Raw genomic sequence first — 21671 nt, 5'->3', positions numbered from 1 at the left:
CTCTCCATGCATTCATACTGTCGGCTCCCCCTTGGCCTCCTGTTAAAGTCTCTTTTGGCTTAAGTTGTCCAGAGTTGGCTTCTGTCACCTGTACCACCAAACCCTGCTGGACAGGAAACCAGCACAGTGGCCGAGACAGCAGCTGAGACCATGAGGACGATCCTGCCACTGCAGCTGACTCAGAAGCCACCCAGGAAAGGCCAAAAGCTCTTTGGGCAGGAGTCAGGAGTCCACACCTGCCCCCCAACTCTATAAATGCCTTGGAGAATTGGGAGGCCCCAGGTGGGCTCCTGCAGAAGAAGCTGGAGAAAGAAAACAAACAGCTCCTTCCTCAAGGACATTAGCAGGATTTGCTGAACTCCCACTTCTTCCTCCTGGAAGGCCCAGAGGACGCAGGAAGTCACAGCTCCAGGGAAGGCATGAGGTCAAAGGCTGTGGACTGCCAGGGTCTGAGAGTCAGGCCCTGAGGAGCCAGGGCTTCAGAGACAGAAGGCCCTGGGTCAAGGTCGCAAGTCCAGCCCTCAGCAGCTGGGGGACCCCAGACAGGGCCTATAACACTGAACCTTTTCGGCATCACCTGTAAAATAGACATGATTCATCTGCCTTCCCGTGGGCTGTGGGGGCTGGGGAGATGACATCCCCGACATGTCCTGTGCCCAGGATAGACCGCATCTACCCTTTCCAACACAGGGGCAGGATCGGAGGACAAGCAGGACAGGTGTGGGTTGTGCTTTCTCAGGTGGGCAACGGAGGCTCAGATACTTGTTCCTGAGAAGTACAAAATTACTCCAGTCCTCCAAGGTCCTCCTGAACAACCCAATCAATTGGCTTGCCTGTAAGATTTGATCCAGAAAAGTTTTGCAAGCCACTATTGTCAAAAAAAAAAAAAAAAAAAAAAAAAATTTTAACCCACAATGAGTTTACAGCTTGACAGGCCTAGCACCCCATTTCTCTACCTCACTTGAACCCAGGAGCATGACCCAAAACAGGGCTCTGATAGGAGTGAGCCTGGCATGTGAGCAGGCAGCCAGGAGGAGTGTGGATGGCCAGCGAGACGGAGGCGACAGGAGGCAGTCGGGTCTCTTCCGAAGCAGCCCCAGAGCACTGGCCATCTCGACTCTGCAGCGGGCATCTCTCCTGACCTCCTCTTTCCCACATGTGTGTCCCGGAATGCCACCTCCCAAGCCACCTCAGGGAGGGCAGCCTGCTGGTTGGGGCCTCAGGGTCTGAGATGAAACCAACCAGGCTCACAGCAGGGCTCGGCCACTCATCAGCTGTGTGACCTTCGGCAAATTACTCAGACTCTCAGAACTTGAGTTTCTTATCAGTAAAATGGGTCAAAGAGGGCCTACCTTAGTGGGAGAATAGGCTGCTCAGTAAATTTGGCCATTCTTATTAATAACACTATTATTATCCCTTTCCTGCCCTGATACCCCCAGCCACTCCACCAAAACGAACCAAAAAAAGCAGCCCCCTAGGCAGCAGCTGCACAAAGATCTTGATACGGGGTCAGGACAGGAAGTTATCTGGGAGCTCCCTAACTTTCCATGAGAAATCTAAGGCACAGACCTAATTTACAAGGGAAGTGGGGGGCCTGGCACCTGCTTCTGCTTCATCAGGCACAGTGGGAAACTGCCAACTCAGTCTAGTGCCCCACTGGACAGATGGGGAAGCTGAGGCACAGGGAGGTGGTATGATGGGCGCCAAGTCATTCAGCAAACAGGAGGCAGGGCTGGTGCAGGAGATCCAGGCAGACTCTGGCAGGGCGGCACTGCCCAGCTCTTTTAACCCTTGGAGTACTGGCAACTTCGAGGCTTCCAGGGCCAGCCAGGTAACATTAAAGGGTGAGGAGGGCTTGATGCATACAACAGGGAGTCATAGGTACAAGGAACAGGGCACACAGGCTTGGGTATAAGCAGGCAGCACCGGCCCATCCTCACTGTACGGGAACCGGATCTCCTGAGTGCTCTGAAGAACAGCTAGAAATCTGGATTTTTGTGCAACTTTCCTGAATTTTAAGTGTTACGTTCTAATTCCAAACAAAAAAAAATTATTTTTTGGAGACAAAGGCTCACTCTGTTGGCTGGAATGCAGTGATGCAATCTCATCTCACCGCAAACTTCACCTCCTAGGCTCAGGCGATTCTCCTACCTCAGCCTCCTGGGTAGCTGGAATTACAGGCGCCCACCACTATGCAGGGCTAATTTTTGTAATTTTAGTAGAGGCAGGATTTCACCATGTTGGCCAGGCTAGTCTTGAACTCCTGGGCTCTAGTGATCGACCAGCCTTGGCTTCCCAAAGTGCTGGGATTGCAAGTGTGAGCCACTGTGCCTAGCCGAAAACAAATTTTAATCCTGAGCAGCCAAGAAAACAAAATGATCCTGACACTGGATGCACTCCTTGGGTTCCCAGACTGCAACTCTCCCCCAGGATTTCAATGTAGGTCCTGAGTATTTTTGTTTCTTTGTTTCGGCATTGACCTAAAACAACATGAGAGGTGCTTGGAAAGTATTTTTCCCTATAAAGCAGTGTCTTGCTCAGGTGACTAAAATTCCACCATTAGCTACTAATTCCTTTGGGTCAAACAGTGCTCTCCTTGGATATTCTTTTAAAAAGAAGATTCGGGCAGGATGCAGTGGTTCATGCCTGTAATCCCAACATTTCGGAAGACCGAGGAAGGAGGACTGCCTGAGTCCAGGAGTTGCCAGCCTAGGCAACACAGTGAGGCCCCATCTCTACTAAAAATTTAAAAATTAGCCAGGCATGGTGGCATGCCCCTGTAGTGCCCGCTACTGGGGAGGCTGAGGTGGGAAGATTGCTTGAGCCTGGGAGGTTGAGGCTGCAGTGAGCTATAATCATGCCACTGCACTCCAGCCTAGGTGACAGAGCGAGACCCTGTCTCAAAAAAAAAAGGAAGATTCCAAAGCGTTCATTGTAAATGTCTTAGTCTAAAGGAGAGGCCCAAGCAATGCTTCAGTCCTGGAAAAACAAAGTAATAATAATAACAATAACAGTAGCAATAACTAACCTATACTGAGCAATCAGTATGCTCAAGGCACCATCCCAAGTACCGAGGACACATTTGACTGCAAAGGCTTTTGAGAGGGTGAAGAAAAGCATGTGTCTATTTTAAAAAAGAAGCTGCTAATATCTCCCCAAAATACTACCCCCAAGGCTGAGATCAGACACTTGGTGTCTTTCCAGCAGAGAAGCATCGCCACATTTGCCACCTTGAAATAAGTCTGGCGTCTTCCACGGACAAAACTTTTGGCTGCCAAATAGCTGGGGCACGCCTGAGGCTCTGGCCACCTGACGTCCTGGAGGGAGGGCCTTGCACGGAGTCCTAGCGCTGGAGAGGGGAGAGCAGGAGGAGGCAGGGGAAAGTTTACCTTGACACTTTTCCCTAAAATGCTGATCCTAGGTCTAGACAACAGAAAAGATGCTGCCAAAATTACTATGAAGTCTTTCCCCAAAAGGCATTTGGTTACATCTGATTTTAACTTGCACTTGCAGAAGTCCACTCTCTGGGCCCATCCTGGGCTTCCAGATGAGGGTCTGGAAAGGTTCCCTGAGATTATAAACCCAATAAAAGAGATGCAGAGGCCTGGGGAGGACTTTCCAGGAAGGAAATGCAGAACAGCAACAGGAACACAGGTCCCATCAGACCAGGGTGCAGGTCACAGAGCCACAGAGACGGCCTGATACCGCCTTAGCCTGACTGAGGACAGCTGGGGAGAGCAGTGCTGGGCAGGAGGTGCTCAGGCAGAGCTGAGACCCTGAAGATAGGAGAAGTAGGGACAGTGCAGTTAGAGAACAAAGAAAATTCAGTAAGAAACAAGACCACCATGTCACTTATCCCAGCGTTCGTGTTGTGCACATGTGCTTTGTCCATGCAGTCTGAGTCCATCCATCTTTGGACCCTACTAGATAAGTGCGTGGCAAGGTGTGGTTAGCTCCATTTTATCAATGAAGAGAATACGAGGCCCAGAAAGGTTAAGATACCATTTCAAGATCGCACAGCTGCAGCACCAGGACTCCTACCTGCCAGTTCACAAATGCTCCATCTCTTCGCTCCAACATTCTGACCTTTTTTGAGTTCATCAGCTGTGCCAAGCCCTCCCCACTGCTGGGCATGGTGAGGTGTGTTCCACCACCACCAAAGCCCCATCCGGTGCCAGGCCTGCCATGGTCACCTCGCTACTCGTGTCTCAGTCACAGCTCACCAGTCCTTTTTCTCAGAAGGCTTCTGTGCAGTTGAAATCTAATTCTCCTACTCCTTGATGCACCACCCCCCAGAATGGATCACATGATAGCATCACACCCACACCTACCTTTCCTAGAGCAAGGCCATATAAAAATCACTTGGAGGGACTGCTGAAACTCAGATGCCTGGGCTTCCACAGAGATTCTGACTCAGCAAAGCCTGGGTGGGGCCTGGGGATCTGCATTGCCACGAAGTTCCCAGGTGAGGCTGACCCCATGCTGTCCAATACAGTCGCTACTACCCTCATGTGAGTATTTAAATAAAAATTAACCAAAAGTAAAACAAACCGGGCATGGTGGTGCATACCTGTAGTCCCAGTTACTCGGGAGGCTGAGGCAGTAGGATCGCTGGAGCCCAGGAGTTCAAGTCTATAGTGAGCTGTGACTGCACCTGTGTATAACCACTGCACTCCAGCCTGGGCAACACAGAGAGATCCCCATGTTGAAAAATAAAAAGAGCTGGGTGCAGTGGCTCTCACCTGTAATCCCAGCTACTCTGGAGGCTGATGTGGAAGGATCCCTTGAGGCTAAGAGTTCAAGACCTACCTGGACAATATAGCGAGATCTCATCTCTTAAATAGTAAAAATAAATTAGCTGAGTGTTATGGTGAATGCCTGTAGTCCCAGCTACTCCAGAGACAGAGTTGAGAGGATCACTTGAGCCCAGGAGTTCAAAACTACAATAAGCTGTAACCATGCCACTGTACTTCAGCTTGGGCAACAGGGCAAGACCCTGTCTCTAAAAATAATAATAATAATTAATAAATAAATATTGTTAAAATAAATATTTTTAAAAATTTTTAATTAAATCAAATTAAAAATGGCAGTTCCTCAGTCCCACTAGCCAGGTTTCAAATGCTCAAAACCCACATGTGGCTAGTGGCTACCATATTGGACAGACAGATATAGAACATTTCCATCATTGCCAAGAGGTCTATTGGACAGCACTGGTCTAGACTCTAGAGCACACGTTACTGTTAGTAATCACAGGCTCATCAACGAGAATCTTTTTTTTTTTGAGACAGAATCTCGCTCGGTTGCTCAGGCTGGAGTGCAGTGATGCGATCTCAGCTCATTGCAACCTCCGCCTCCTGGGTTCAAGCGATTCTCCCTGCCTCAGCCTCCCGAGTAGCTGGGATTACAGGCACCCGCCACCTCGCCTGGCTAATTTTTGTATTTTTAGTAGAGACAGTGTTTCACCATGTTAGCCGGGCTGATCTCAAACTCCTGACCTCAGGTGATCCACCAGCCTTGGCCTCCCAAATTGCTGGATTACAGGCATGAGCCACTGCGCCTGGCCCATCCATGAGTATCTGATTACAGATGGTCCCTGACTTAAAATGGTTAGACGTGCAATGGTGTGACCTCACAATTGTATGAAAGCAATACACATTTAGTAGAAACTGTACTTCAGTACAGTACTCATTCAATTACATGAGATATTCTTCCCTTTATTGTAAAATAGGCTTTGTGTTATATGAGTTTGCCCAACTGTAGGCTAATGTAAGTGTTCCAAGGATGTTAAGATAAGCTGGCTAAGCCCTGATGTTTGTAGGTTAGGAGTATTATTAAAGGCATATTTGTTGAATAGTTGGATGGATGGATGGATGGATGGATGATGGATGGATGAACGGATGGACGGATGGATGGATGGACAGACGGACAGATGGATGGACAGATGGATGGATGGACAGACGAATGGACAGATGGATGGAAGGATGGACAGTGAGCTGAATGGCAAGAACTCCAAAAGGGGCAGAGACTCCCAGTGACCTAACTCCTCTTGAAGGCAGACCCCCTACCTCCCTTGATTATCCTGCTAGAGCATGAACCCTCTGCTTAATCCCATAGCCCCTGCCCCAAAATATGAGCAGCAGAGGAATGTCCGCTAGGCCTTAGATAACCATGTCCTGCTTAACCAAGAGGAAGCTCTGTTGGAAAAGAAAGTCAATTCTAAAATGCCTTTACTATTTTGAGTTCTTGGATACTTAGCAAACAAGAGCTGACAATCTGACTTTAATAGCTCCAATTCTGAGTGTCTTAAAGACATTTCTTTCCAACTAAGTAACCCAAATAAATTTAGCTACTTTTTTTTAATAAGGAGAAATAATTAAAGAACAGATGGTGTTGCTTACTTTGAAATTTTTGCTCTAAAATAGATTTTGTGTGCACCTTGGTTGGAGTTCAACTCTCCCCCTCCCCCTTGCATTCGTGTGTCAGGAAAGGAGATCAGTTCACTAATTACCTGGCTGTCTTTTCCCTACAAGATCCCAATTTAAGAATCTCGTTTCATTCTAAGAAAATTAATTCAAAATGCCAAATAATTTAAAAATGTATTAAGATTCCCCTTAGACTAGAAAGCAAAAAGGAGCTTTCATTTGTCTGTTAAAAATCACCTTGGGTAGTAGATTGAAGTTTAGCTCTTAAGACTTGATCCCCACAATTGGGCTTTTGGCAAAAGCTATTGGTTCCATATGTCCACAAAATGTTTCATTTAAAATATATGTGCTTTTAAATTGGTCTCTGACCATTTCTATGCCACAGTTTCTAGCCGCTCCACGCATTTTCCCAACCCTTGGAGCCTTGTTCGCCTCGGAAGCTAGACTCTTTTATTTGCATTGGAGGTAACCTATTTCCAGCATGCCAAAACCTGTTCACTTTCAAAGCCACTTTTGGAGATTTTATAGCCTGAAATGGAATAAAATTTAAATTTAATAAAATTTGAGACCTGAACAAGAAAAAAAAGAAAAACAGAACGGGTTTAAAAGCCAGCTACCCAGACACGGAGGAAAATATTCTGAGAAAACCCCACAGGACAGTGGGGCGGGGGCAGGGGCGGGGGACGGTGGGGAGTCAGACCATGGTTAGCCTGCCAAATGTCATCTGGGGCTGGCTTTAGAAGAGAACCAGAGCTGGGGATGCAATGCAATTATTTAAATCCAGAAAGAAAAATGTTTGCTCCCAAATTTGGCAGCAGATGATTGCCTCTGATTCTTCCCGTTTCCAACTGATTCCATGCAAGCTTAAGTGGAGGAAGCTTCAGGCCCAAGAATGAGCAGGACGAGGATCCCACACCTGGACTCGAGGGGTGGTTTGCAAAGTGAAAAGTCCTGCTCTGTGACCAGGTGAACCGAGGGTCTCACTCTAAGGCCTTCAGGGGTGACAAAGCACATTTTTCTTTAGCCACAGGTTGTAACAAGAAGGGATTTCTCTCTTCCTTTGTTTCCCTCTGTCTCTGCCTTTGTCCCTGGCTGGCAGACCCCTCCTCTGCCCCTGCTGCTCTCTTTTTCCCTCCTCCTGGATCCGGGGTGTGTGAAGGCCAAGCCTGGCTGTCACTCAGGCTCTTCTGCGGGCCCAGGGAAGGAGGCCACACGGGGCTCCCCAGGCCTCAGGGTATTTATTACCATCCCCAACAGCCCAGTCCCTCTGCAGCCTCCAAGGCTGTGCTCAAAGGCCGTGAGGTCTGCTGTGCACACCCATGAAAGGGACTCTGGGGGGGTGTATTCAATGCCTCCAGTTGGGTTTTCCTCCTTCCCCCAGAGATGGTTCAATCACTTCCACATTTCCTGTCCTACTAGGGGAAAGAGCTAGGAAAACCGAAGACAGTAAGAAGAAACACTCCAGCAGTCCCTGGTTGGCTACTGGAATTGGTGAATTCCAATAGCACGTGGGCAGGATCTCCTGATACAGGAGACCGTGGGAGTATTTGGGCTGAAAGAACAACCTGTTTGTCTAAGTCACCCCTGCAGGAATTTTTTTTTTTGTAAACGGAGTCTCTCTCTGTTGCCCAGGCTGGAGTGCCGTGGCGTGATCTCAGCTTGCTGTGACTTCTGCCTCCTGGGATTCAAATGATTCTCATACCTCAGCCTCCTGAGTAGCTGGGATTACACGTGCCCGCCACCACACCCGGCTAATTTTTGTGTTTTTAGTAGAGACAGGGATTCACCATGTGGCCAGGCTGGTCTCGAACTCCTGACCTCAGGCGATCCACCTGCCTCGGCCTCCCACAGTGTTGGGATTACAGGTGTAAGCCACCATGTCCGGTCCCCTACAGGAATTTTTAAATGCAAGTCGGATGGGGTCAAGATGACGTTGCTCCTTCATCATCCCCCGGCAAGGCTCCTACCTGAGTCAGAAGGGATGAGACCCACATTGTCAGAGAGAACTAAGCTCTAGTTCGAGCTCCTTCTGTCTGCCTACTTCCCTTGCCCCACCCCTCAGCCCAAGGCCTCCCCTGCTCACCCCTCTTCTTATGCATCCATGTCTTTCTTCTTTTACAGGGTAAAATCCATCCTTCTCCAGGAAGTTTTCCTGGGGGAATAAATACAGAATTTCTTATTGCAGGCTAATAAGCATATGCAATCTCCTGATGAAATACTACTTGTATGCCCATTTGACAGATGAGCAAACTGAGGCTCAGACTACTGAAATGACTTACCCAGGTAGTCAGCTACGCGGCCAGGATTTAACTGTTTTTCCAGATACACAAGTGAATTTTCAAAGCCTCTGGATGGCCGACCCCCTGCCTTGAGCAAGGCCCTTCCCTGGGGTGTGGCCCAGAGGTCAGGATAGGAGGCCCTAAGGCATCCCCACTTTCTCATCAGACCACCCTAGTGACTAATGACTCTGGGCAAAGCAGAGAGGCCCGAGTGGGGGACAAGGCCTGTGATCGACCTTGAACTTAAGAAGCTCCAAGCTCTCACCAGCGTTGCTAATGGGCCAGGAGTAACCTGAGCCAGCCCTTGGATGGAAACTCAAGCCATTATGCCTGGCTGGCCTGCCGGCCGGCTGGCATCACTACCTGGACAGCAGCCTCACTTCTCCATTTCACGGGGCTTCTGTTCAGAGCAACCTTTTCTCTTGCAACAACAAAGCAGCTCCCATTTATCAAGCACTGACTAAGTGCCAGACACTCTGCTAAGCACTTTACACACATTATCTTGTTTAATCTTCACAGCTGTGCAGAAAAAAAACGAGTGTTAATGCTGCATCACAGGCGAGGAAACTGAGGCTCAGAGAGGATAAGGAAGTTGCCCAAGGGCGCATGGCTAGCTGGTAAGTTCAAAGCTGGTGTCTGAACAGGCCTGTGTTCCTAACCAGATCCTATGCTGCCCTTGGAAGGAGATTCTTGCTTAAGATTACGGGTAATTTGTTTTAATATTTTTTCAAAATGCTCTGCAACATTCTGAAGGGGAAAGAAAAAAGTTGTAACTTGTTAACTTGTTGCGGGGGGGAAGAAGGAGAAGGAGGCAGAGGAGACAGTGAGAGGAAGGTTGAGTCATCTGTGAAGTTATCATGATATCTGGTGGGAAAACACACACACACACATGTACATGCACCAACCAGCTTCATCTGCCATGTATCTGGGACTTTGTTTTAAAGGGACCGGGCACAGTGACTGACACCTGTAATCCCAGCACTTTGGGAGACAGAGGTAGGAGGATCACTTGAGCTCAGGAGTCTGAGACCAGCTTGGGCAATATAGTGAGACCTCTCTACAAAAAAATAAAAATTTGGTACACACCTGTAGTCCAAAGCTGCTCAGGAGGCTGTAAGAAGATTGCTTGAGCCCAAAAGTGGAGGTTACAGTGAGCCACATAATGCCATGGCACTCTAGCCTCGATGACAGAGTGACAAGTCTCAACAAAAAAAAATTTTTTTAATTCAAAAGGGTAATTTTTCTCATCTAGGGCTTAGATTATTAGTGTCAAAACTGGGGTAGGGAGTCCCAAAATAAATTATTCCCTGTCATGCTTCTAAGCTACCCAAGAGACTTCTGAGCCCACAGCCAGGCATTGCATCCCCAGCCAGACACTGCACATGCTTCCTCAGAGTTCTCCCAGCAGTCCCAAAAGCAGAGATTAGAGCCCCCTGTCACAGGTAGGAACCCTGAGCCTCACAGAGAGTAAGGTAGAGGCCCATGGTTCCTCAGTTGACAAGGGACAGAGCCAGGTTTTGAACCCAGGTCAGTCTGCTTCCAAAGCACTTCCACCCTGCTTCCAACTTCCAATCATGCCAGTCCCAAGTTGGGGGTGGGGGAGGTGTGCTGTTGCTAAGTGGTCTTGAGCCAGGAGAAAGAGCTACAGAGATGCTACACAGAGCCCGAGTGGCAGGAGAGTGGCACTCAAATCCTCAGCTCTGGTCGGATTTCAGGAAGGCAGGAGCACTGGGTGGGGAGCCAGGAGACCTGGGTACCACCAGAGCTCCAAGATAAACTTGGGCGAGTCACTTCCCATCTCCAAGCCTTTCTAAGCCTCAGATGCCGTTTTCCTGCAGAACAGGAGCTTTTCTGGGTCTCTCTCCCAGAAGGAAACCTGACCCCTTCTTTTCCCTTCCTGGACCCCACCTCTCCACCAAATGCCATGCTGCCTAGAAAAAGACAAGATTCCAGGGTGCCCCGTAAGCAGAGGCCCTGAGAATCCAGTGGGCGGACACCTCCACACACCAGCAGCTGCCCTCCTCTCTGATGCACAAGAAACTCGTGGGCTGGTTTTTAAGACTCGAAATAAAGTTTAAATATTACGTGGAAATTACTAAACAAATCAAATCACTGTTAAGTAGATGTCACGGCTTCCTCTAGACAATACGTTTAATGAAGATTATTGTCCTCCTGGTTATAGTTTTAGATTTGCATTTTATTATCAGAGAACCACTTATGCATTACTCCAGGATTTTCATTAGGTAAATAAATTTTTATGTGGATTTCATTATATTCCCTTGGCTGAAATCCTGATCACTTAACAGCAAGAATGCTGCTCCGACATCCTGTGTGTCAATCAGGATGTAACTGTTTCCTTTGGTTGTTGAAAATTACTTTTTAAAAAACCTAGTGTTGATGGCAAAAGGAAGAGAGACAGGGTCAGAACTCTGGGTAGATTTTGTGTCCAGTTCTTTTGCTGAAACACACACACACCCTAAAAGAAATTTTCTATTTAAAAATAACATGTGTAATTTTACATACATGGGATATATAAGCTCCCACTCACTCTTTCTCTCTATACATATATATAAAATATACTTCTTTTTTCCTGGTGTCACTTTGGCCACTCAGATGTAAACTGACACAGTGGCACCGGGTCTAACAGGACTGAAGTCCAGGCCAGTACCGGAGAAATAAAGTTGAAAGAAACAAGCTTGGAAGAAGCAGGAAGGAAAGCAGTGGGGGAGACATTCCTGGAAACGCAGCCATCAGCAAGAAAAAAAAAAAAAAAATCTTTTCTAAGAAGTCTAATATGAAGCAATTAAGCTAATTGGAATCTAGATTGTAGTGGGTGCCTCCGGAAACTTGAGACCAGGGGACTCTCTTGCTGGAAAATCACACCTCAATATCAATGAGTAAGGGAGAGAATGAATGAAGCGGTCAGAAACAGACCATAACATCTAGACCTAATCCATCCAGCCCCCTAAGACACAGGCGGTTCCAGGCCCTTTCCTATGGACCAACAAGGTTTCAGAAGAATTTACTAATAATAAAATATCCTGCTTATTGAAAAGGGCTGGCCAGGTGTGGTGGCTCACGCTTATAATCCCAGTACTTTCGGAGGCCAAGACAGGTGGATCTCTTGAGCCTAGGAGTTCAAGACCAGCCTAGGCAACATAGTGAAACCTCCATCTCTACAAAAAATACAAAAATTAGCCAGGCATGGTGTCATGCACCTGTAGTCCCAGCTCCTCAAGAGGCTGAGGCCAGAGGACTGCTAGAGTCTGGGAGGTCGAGGCTTCGGTGAGCAGAGATTGCACCACTGCACTCCAGCCTGAGTGAAAGAGCAAGACCCTGTCTCAAAAAATAAAAAAGAAAGGGCTGTAACATGCCAGAGATGGGCTTTGATGTGCATTATTACACCCCTCTTTGGTCAATCCAGCCCAGAGGACACAAAGAGAACCTTCCAAGATGCCTTTCTTAAGAGCAAATGAGAGAGGCAAAGCTCTCAATATGGCCGGGGCACACAGCAGCAGGGGTTACCCAATAAGCGGTGAAGGGGAAGGGGAACAAGTCAGGCCGGATGGCTTCATGGCATCTTCAACCTTAACTCCTGCCCAGAACCAAGACTCTGATGTTGAGGTCCCAGTCCCTAATCACCTGTGTCATTTGGGGAAGGTCATTACCCTCCCTGACCCTGTTTCTTGCCTATGATAATAATTAACAGCACCAACCTCATAGAGTTGCTGTGAGAATCGAAAGAACTGAATAGGGACTGCTTATGTCTAGTGCCTGGGACGCAGGAAAGAATCAATACATGTTCACCATTGCAGGGAATGTTTTCTACACAAAACCATCAGCCTGAAAGTGAGTCACTTTCCGACAGTTCTTTCCAACTGTTGATGACTTACCAAAACTACCTGGACTCCAACACCAAGTTCTTTAAGGATGCAACAAAACCTCCTTAATCTTCAATCCCAAAATTAGTCACCTGTGATACTCAAGTAGGGATTTGACTAAGCATTTCTCTCTGACCTTTGAAAAGGCCAATGGGGAAGAAAGCAAAGGGAGATGACAAAATGAGGATGCCTGAAAGGAGGGTCCCCAAGTGCAACAGTGGTCCTCTTCAGGGGGACGTTCCGGAGGGTTTGATTTTCTTCTCTATAGTTTTGTGTAGTATTCTTATCTGCTGCAATTGAGCAAGTATTGCAACATTTTAAGGATTTTACCATTCTGTGAAGGAAAGGATATTTAAAAATATAATTGCCAAGCAGCTCAGAAACATCTTCCACATTTAATAAAAGAGATACATCTCCCGGCCCAGGTCAGCCATCTGACCTCATCACCCCCACTTCTCCCGATCACCTGCTCACTCCAGCCTCCAGCCACAGAGCAGGCCCCCACCTCATCCCTCCTCAAACACGCCAGACAGTCTTCACCAGTTCCCCCACCTCTCATCCTTCCTTGTCTTCCTGAGCCCTTGTCTCTAACAAACTGTATACATTTCACTTCCTTGTCTGGTTACCAACAACAACAAGCAGAACATCAGCTCCAGGAGGGCAGGGGTTTGGATGTTTCCCACTGCAGCAGCAAGAACCCTACCTAGTCTGGGACATGACAGACACTCAGTAATACTTGATTGGATGGATGGATGAATGAATGAATGAATGAACAGCTAACTTTTTTTTTTTTTTAGAGTTGGGGTCTCGTTCTATCTCCTAGGCTGGAGTGCAGTGGCTCAATCATAGCTCACTGAAGACTTGAACCCCTGGGCTCAGGTAATTCTCTCACCTCAGCCTCCCGAGTAGCTGGGACTACAGGCATGTGCCACCATGCCAGGCTAATTTTTGGATTTTTATTTTTTGTAGAGATAGGGTCTATGTTACCTGGACTGGTCTCAAACGCCAGGCTTCAAACAATCCTACTGCCTCGGACTCTGGAACAATTATGTTACGTTGCCCTTTTTTTTTCAGTGGGGGTAGAGAAAGAGCTATTCCATTATTTTTCTGGGGGTAAAAAATCCCCTAACCCTGGGATTACAGGCGTGAGCCACCATGCCCAGTCTGAATGATTAACTTGAAATCATCATTACCCATTTAAAGCAGCCCCAAGAATCTCTCTTTACACACTTTCTTAGTGACCCTAGTGCGAATGGCTAAAAGAACTTCTTGGAAGGACAAGCGCAAGCCACTTCGTTGACTCTTCACCGATTCAGACTTTTCACGAAATTCAGAGTGGCCTGCTGCCAAAAGAGCACCACGAGATGGCCCATCTCCAGGGTCCTGACCTCACATTCCAAATTCGGGCATTTTTCTTGAAGAGCATTTATCACTCAATCAAGCCTCCCACCCTGCCAACCCTGAATAACACCACTTACAGGAGGCTCAGCCATCACTGCTTAGAATCTCACTTGTCCTCAAATATCTCCTGTTTATCTTGGTAACAGTCTACATGAATAGTCCGTTTGTTGGAAGAACATAATATTTTCCTTGGCTTTTAGGCAACAGTCTGGCAAATGAGCATTTCCCCATGTAACTTGTGATGGCTTTATGCGAGCAGTTAATTAGAATTACACAGACATGTTTATAGAAGTTTAAATGAAGCATAGTTCGAGTTTGTGAAAATATATATAATTACTCACACTGACACTTCCCACTGAAAAAGAAAAGGCAACATAACATAAGCAAGTTCCCTAAAAGCAACAGCAGGGGTCTAGAAAAGCCTCCGCCAGCTTACACAGCTCCACTTTGAGGGACTTGGGGAGACTGCGCCCTGTTGGGGAACCCACAGACCCACCACCGAATGCTTTGCTCATTAGACTGACGATGCAGCCAACAAATTCCCAAAAGAGCCCCTGGGTGGGCGCCATGCTCCAGGCGAGTCCTGTGTGGATCCATGTACATATACTATACTCCTGCCCACACACATGCAGAAAGGCCATAATTTGTCCCACAACCAGCTATGGAGGAGAGGTCTGGAGACCCAGGGAGGCTCCTTCTCTACCCTCAGGGAGAGTGAACAGTATTTTTGGCAGCCTGAGGACTCAAATTAGGGAGGCTTCATGGCAGGCTGGCCTGTGGCCTTCAAGACTCTTCCTAGCCTGGTTCCACTCATCTCCTGGTCTGATCCCTGCTCCCTCTGGGCCCTCTTTCACCCTCCAATGTTGCCAACCCAGCCAGGGCAAGCCATTTTCTCCTCTATCCCCAGTCCCACGCCAACAATGCAGCAGCACCCACATCATGTGGCTGTCCCCAGACCCACGTCATCTGAGCCCTGGAGATGGTCAAGCCAGTATTCCAGGCAGGGCATGCCTTAAAGTTACTCAGATTGCTTGTTAAACTTGAAGGAACCACAGCCAACTCTTTCCACCTCCGTGTTGTGTAGAATGACCAACTGGCTCCCAGATCAGCCTTACAATCTGGCATTGGCCATCCTCACAACGGAACTGCTTTCCCAGGAGTGGGCTGGGCTGGATAACCCTGAAATGGAAGGATCCCACTATCTCATGGGCAGAGGGAGTCCCCAGCAGTGTAAACGAGCCCTCCTTCCTTGAGCCCGAGAGTTGGAGGTGGCAGTGAGCTATGGTTACACCACTGCATTCCAGCCTGAGTGACAAAGTAACACCCTGTCTCTAAATAAAAATGTAAAAATAAAAACTGTCCTGGAGCAAAGTGACCAAACCTGTGCAGACAAGGGTCAGATTCAGATGTCCAGACCAGCATCCATGTTGCCCCCTGGCTTCAGGGGCACCTACCAGCCAGGAAGGCTGAACTGTATCCAGACTCCCTTCCTCAGCCCACTCTGCTGCACAGGCGTGCCCTACTTCCAGAAGTGGATTTTTTCACAGAAGCAGCCCTTGGAGAAGCCCTGCCAGCAATCCCAACACTGTCAAGAGAAGTCAGGTCCATGGGCTCATGGAGACGTTTTGTCTCTCTTCTTCCTCAAAGAACAAAGAATAGGAAGAAATGTGGGGGCTCCAGTGGATAGGAGGACAGAAACGGGAAAAAAGAGACAGGAATTCAGGTAAGATGGGGGACCAGTGGCTCCTTCATTCAGTCAATATCTCCTAAATGCCAGCTACATGCCAGGCATTGTGAATCCCTTCTCCATCCCACTGACGCTTTCTCCTGAAGCCTAGGGACACAGGAGTGGGCAAGTCAAACCTGGCCCCTGTCCGGGGACAGCTGAGCGGCCACTGAGGAAGGAACTGTAAACAAGTGAATACATCAATAAATTCCTACTGAGAACAACTAACATGACATTAAAAAGAGCGAGAGACAGTAACAGCAGTGGGCCCACTTTGGGAGAAAGGGGTCAGGAAAGGCCATGCAGAGGAGGTGACATTGAACCTGAGTCCAGAAGGAGGAGAAGGAGCCAGGTAGGCTAGTACAGAGAAAGAGTCTCAGTCACGGGGAAAGCCGTGCAGAGGAAGGAATGGCACAGTCCTAGGACATGAGTTGAGGCCGGGGGACTGACGAGAAATGAGGGAGAGCTCCCATGACATAAGGGAGATGCTCTGGAACCTTGCATGGGAAGAGACAGCCGCTCACACAGGCTCCCCCAGACAGTGCTGGGTGCTCCCCAGCAGTCTTTCCCCCTCCTTCTTTCTTGCTGGCCTAACTCAAATTTTGCTCGAACATCCGCAGAGCCACTAACTCCAAACAGAGCTCCGTATGTTGGCCTGAGATTGGTGCAGGATGTTCAAGGGATGCCGCTGTCAACACGGTGAGATGCAAGGGAGGGAACATGGGGCCATTTAGGAGAAGTGTCCTTCCCCTAAAGACAGGCCTGTGTCAGGGAGCTTCTCTCTCCTGGTCTTTGGACCCTGATGTGTCAGGGGGTGATGTCCGGCACCACAGCAGCCATTTCTTCTTCATGAGGAGACAAATTCGAGGGCACCAGTCAATGTGTTGAGCAGGACAGACCATAAAGACAGAAGGCAGCTGGGTCTCTGCTGACAGTTCTGAGCTGCTCAGCTAAGTTCTCTGCAGCCACACTCCCTCCACACTTCTCATGCTAGGAGATCTCACAGCCCTTTATGCTTGAGCTTTTCTGAACTTGGATTGCATGTCTTGCAGCTCAAAGCATCCCAGGTGATACAATCCTGTGTCAGACAGCCAGTTCCACCAAAATGGAATTTCTGGCCTGACTGCTTGCTCTTCCTCTTTCCAGAAGATGCTGTAGGTTTCTCTGCACCACTCCCTGCCAAAAGGAGCCCCAACTATCAGAGATGCATCCCTCTCTCTAGAGGAATTCCAGAACCTCAGGGTGTGAGGGGGAACACCTGGCCAGAGCCAGAGCAGTGACATGGTCAAAGTACAGCTCATGAAGACTGAGGCAGGGGGAGAAGAGGAGAAAGCGTTATGCTTAATGACACCACCCAGAAATAAAGAGTTAAAGAAACCTCAAAGCGCCTGAGTCCACATTTTACAGTGAAATCTTTCTTTGCTCATTTTATCTTTGTAAATCTCTCTTTACTTATTTTATCTTTGCCTTCAAGAACCCTAGGAGATGGGTTCATTTTCCCTATTTTATAATTGGAGAAACAAATCATATAGGGTCAGGGTTAAGAAGGCAGATCAAATCCCAGTATCTCCTATTATTTACCAGGCTGGTGACTTCGGGCAGCTGTATGACCTTGGGCCACAGAGCCTCAGTTTCCTCACCTATAAAGCGGAACTAATATAACTACCAGCTGGAGTTGCTGTGAGAACAGCATGAGACCACCATAAAGGGCACGAAACTCCCAGTGACTTCCCAAGGTAGTCCATGATGAAGGCCTGGAAGCACACTGGGATCAACAGGAGTTGTTCTCCAAGGGGACACCTGGGACACCAAGACTACAGGGCAGAGCACTGCATGGTGAAGAAATTATCGATAAAGTCCAAGCACGGTGGCTCACACCTATAATCCTAGTACTTTGGGAGGCCAGGGCGGGCGGATCACCTGAGGTCAGGAGTTCTAGACCAGCCTGGCCAACACAGTGAAACTCTGTCTCTACTGAAAAAAAAAAGCAAAAAAATTAGCCAGGCATGGTGGTGTGTGCCTGTAGTCCCAGCTACTGGGGAGGCAGAGGCAGGAGAATCACTTGAACCAAGGAAGTGGAAGTTGCAGTGAGCACTCCAGCCTGGGTGACAGAACAAGACTCTATCTCAAAAAGAAAAAAGGAAGGTGTCGGTATTCATCAGTTTCACCTGCTTTCTTTGTTGCTTCTGACTTTTCCTCCTCTAAAGTGGAGGCTCCATAAACGCACCAAATATCTGAGGGCCCTGGCCGCCAAGGCTGGGTCATCTGGGGTGTGGCAGGCATCATTTCTCAGCTAGAAATCCAACTCCAGCCCTGACGCTTTGTCAAACCATTCCCTTAATGGACAGGTATTATTCTGGGCCCACTTAACTCCAGTAGATTCCAAAATCGGGCCAAGCCAGCTGACCGAGCTGGGCGGCGATGATGCCTGAGTCTGAAAAACAGATTCTGAGCTCATGAAATGCCTGTCTTCTGCGGCAGCAGGCTCCAGAGAGATCTGCTGAGGAAAAGGCCAGGAATGTTCTGAGCAAAGACAAACTCCTGGGAATAAGGGTGTGACCTTGCAAAGTGACTCCCTGTCCATATCTCCACCCTCAGCCAATATGGACATCAGGAGAGCTTGAACTCACAGCCACTGGGTCAAAGCCAGAAGGCCCAGGAAAAGCTCCTCAAATAGGCAGGGCCTGTGCAGGGCACCAGGGGGAAGGGTACAGCCAAAAGATGCAGGAGCAGTTATGATAGGTCAGAACAGGGCACCTGAGGGGTCAGGTGAATCACTGACCTCAAGCCTACAGGGCACATGGTGAACAGAGAGGACCCACTGCAAGCAGGACCCTAAATTCCCCAGGGGCCAGGCAGGGACGTCAATGAGTGACGTCAACCAAGGTCTGGACTGTGATGGACAGAACAGACATGCCCACCTACAGAAGCAGTCACCACCCCTAGCCCCAGGATGGTAGCCAAGCCTAAACGGGAAGCTTGAAGTCCCAGATCTACCCATTGCTTAGGAGACATAAGCAAGAACTCTAATTTTTTTCTGTGACATTTCCAGATCTCTCAATGTTGATTTCTTTCTTTCAAACACAGCGCAAGCCAATCAAAACACATCTGTGAGCAATACTCAGCCTCGAGCCTCCAGTCTGCAGCCTTCATCTAAAAGGTTGGAAGGGTCACATAAAGGAGTGGGCGCTCAGGTGAGCAACCCTCCTCCTCGCCCAGCCCTGCCATGCCTGGCCCGTCATGGGACGCTGATTGGAACTGGGGTCCCCGTACAAGCTTGGGGAGGTTTATCAGCTTTCACAAGCTCCGCCCAGCAGACAACACCCAGAGCCCAGGACTCCAGCCAGGGGAACACCTCTCAGCAGAGAAAACCCTCAGCACTCGGCTCTTCCTGGAGCCTGAATTTCCTCCCCAAACAGGATGGATTTACGTGCGAGAGCAAAGGCCTGCGCATGCGCCCAGCTCCAGACCCCGGTATCTATACAGTTTCATAAACTGCAAGCGATTATTTTGTTTCCTAAGAACAATCACTATGCAAATGAAACCTCCAGCTAATACAAACAGGGCTGTTAAATTCACTTGCCAATGTTTATGAAAAGAAACTCAGCCTGGCCCTGACCAAGCTCGCTAAGAAAATGTTTAATCACAAGACACATTTGAGTGAGGAAATTAGGCAAATAAGAAAAGATGTCCTGACTTCGCTCCCAGAGCCCCCTCCCACCCTCCCACCTCCCACCCCCTCCTTTATTCGGCAAGACAATGATGGTGAAATGAAAAGGTTCCCAGAGGACAGACAGATGTCAAGGCTTAAGAAGGAAAAGACAGAAAATGCAGAGATTAGGGAAGCACTGGTTCCCAAATTTCAACAGCCCCCTCAGGACCTTCCCACTGTATATGTTACACTTGTTTTTCAGGGATTTCATGGGAAGGGAGGAGGGGAGCATGTGCAGGGGTGCAGCAGGGCTGGGTGGGCAGGGAGAGCAGAGAGGGCAGGCAGAAACTCCAGGCTGCTCCTGGATCCTGGCTCTCGCACTTGGCTCCCGTACTCAGTCAGGCCACTGGACCACAGAACTGGAACTCAGCATGGAGTGAGTTCCCAGCTGGGGCGGGCAGCGGCCTTGGCTTCCCACAGCCTGTCACAGGGCAGGGGACAGGCTTGGGGACCCAGCCAACACCCGAGCAGGACAGGGTGAAGATCCCAAGTCCTCAATGGGCTGGGAGGTTGTCCCTGAAGAGTTAACAGCCCCTGTGTCAGGATCGATTGGAGGATGTTAGAGCGAAGAAAAATCATCTCTTGCCTGGGCTTAAGGCCCTGCAGTTCCACCACATACAGCCTACGTAACCTCAAACAAGTGATTCCTCTCTCGGTGCCTCAGTTGCCTCATCTTGAAAATACAGACTGAGAGAGCATGACCACAGGACTGTGACAATACAAAGAGACCCTAAACATAAAACAGTCAGCAGTCCTGGGAACACAGGCATGTTTGATGGAGGTTAGCTATCTGCTCCAAGTCCCTCAATGCACAGATGAGGCCCAGAGAGGGTTGGTGGAGTTCCCTGAGTCACACAGATCAACAGCAGACAAAGGATTTGACCCCGGCTCCAGCCTCTCCAGCAGAGATTTAGGGGAAGAATGGGTGGAGGCCAGGACTGGGCCCTGCCCTGTGTCCCCTCTGGGAAGCGCGCTCGCCAAGGAGGCGGTGGTAGGAGGGACCTCTGGAGCCACTGCTCCCTGGGGTTGGGGGAAACCAGAGCATGGTCCTGGCAGGGCCTCCCAGGGGCCCAGGCAGGGGCAGCTGTCCAGAACTGTCTGTCCACAGAGGGGGCAGGGAAGCTGCCACTCGGAGCACGCTGTGTGCCAGTCCCTGGGGCTGGGCCGGCTCAGCCTGCAGGCTCCATCCAGAGCCCGCCCCAGGGGATGCTGGGGGAGAGTGCCAGGATCAGAGCCGCCGGCTGCGCGCTCCCCTCCCCCAGCAACAGGGGACTAAAGTGGGTCAAGGAGGAAGGAGGGGGCCCAGGAGGGCTGGGGGAGGGGCCAAGGAGCTTGAGAAGGCACCCAGAGGGAGGGGACCAGGGGAGGATGCCTGGAAAAGCAAAACCATGTGTGCAGTGCGCCTTGGGGGGCCAGGGCTGAGCGGCAGAGGGGCTGCTGAGGCCTTGGGGTAGTCTCAGAATCACCTCCGGATTAACACCAGGGGGGCTGAGCCTTGGCTCTTGCCCCAGAAAGTCAGTCCTTCGTTTTCTCCAACCCCTTGGCCTTGGGGGGCCCCATCTTCTCCAAGCCCCTCAGCCTCTTCCAGAGCCCCCACACTCCATGGGCCCCCAGCCAAGGGGTCTGTGAGGAGCACTTTCAATCAGTGCTGGTCCCCTGGCTCAGCCCTGGCCTTGGGCCCAGCTGTCCAGCCAGGGGGTGGGGTCTGAGGAGGGTGGAGAGAAGAATACAGTCAACCCCATCCTGGGCCCAGACTCAGTGGGACTGTGGTGGTGCCAGGCCAAGTCAGGCCCCGTCACCGGGAAGAAGGGTGAGCCTGGGCCCCATGTCCCCGCAGAGGCGTTCCTGGGGGGCCTGGTGCAAAATAAAAGGGAGGAAGGTAGGAAATGGTGAACAGCGATGCCCCCTAGACAGGAGGGGAAGCCAGGTCCCGGGCCGCTCAGAGACAGGGCTGGGGGCCCACAGCACGATCCAGGGAGATGTGAGCCAGTGGGCAGCCTCCACCCCCGCTAGGCCTGACCCAATCGTCAGCTTCTCTCCCAGCTCCCCCACCCGGCATGGCCCAAAAAAAAGGGAAGCAACCACCCAAGCAACTCGATATGGTCCAGAAACCTCCAGGGTCCCCAGGTTCCAGGAAGCCTGCATAGGAGGTGGTGGAGGGCAGAGGATGCAGAGAGTCCAGGGCCTGGGAGTGAGGTTTCAGCGGGGAGGGAAAGAAGAGCTGCTGCTCCCGGGTGTTGGTGCCAGTTG

General features: G+C 49.7%; 1 protein-coding gene across 4 annotated transcripts in view; it reads right to left on the bottom strand.

Moving 5' to 3' along the window:
• Window positions 1-21671, bottom strand: part of ZNF423 (zinc finger protein 423) — a 370406-nt gene that overhangs the window by 326846 nt on the left and 21889 nt on the right. Inside the window, exon 1 of one of the 4 annotated variants that reach the window (XM_030925569.1) lies at window positions 8506-8568. The exons of the other annotated variants lie outside the window; for them this stretch is intronic. Coding sequence (XP_030781429.1) covers window positions 8506-8521 — 16 coding nt within the window. The 5' untranslated portion in view covers window positions 8522-8568. Of the gene's footprint in view, window positions 1-8505; window positions 8569-21671 lie in introns of those variants that run through there. 4 annotated transcript variants of the gene reach the window in all.

This window comes from Rhinopithecus roxellana, chromosome 20, assembly GCF_007565055.1.
Source record: "Rhinopithecus roxellana isolate Shanxi Qingling chromosome 20, ASM756505v1, whole genome shotgun sequence".
Classification (NCBI taxonomy): domain Eukaryota; kingdom Metazoa; phylum Chordata; class Mammalia; order Primates; family Cercopithecidae; genus Rhinopithecus; species Rhinopithecus roxellana.
This window is presented reverse-complemented; position numbering and strand designations above follow the sequence as displayed.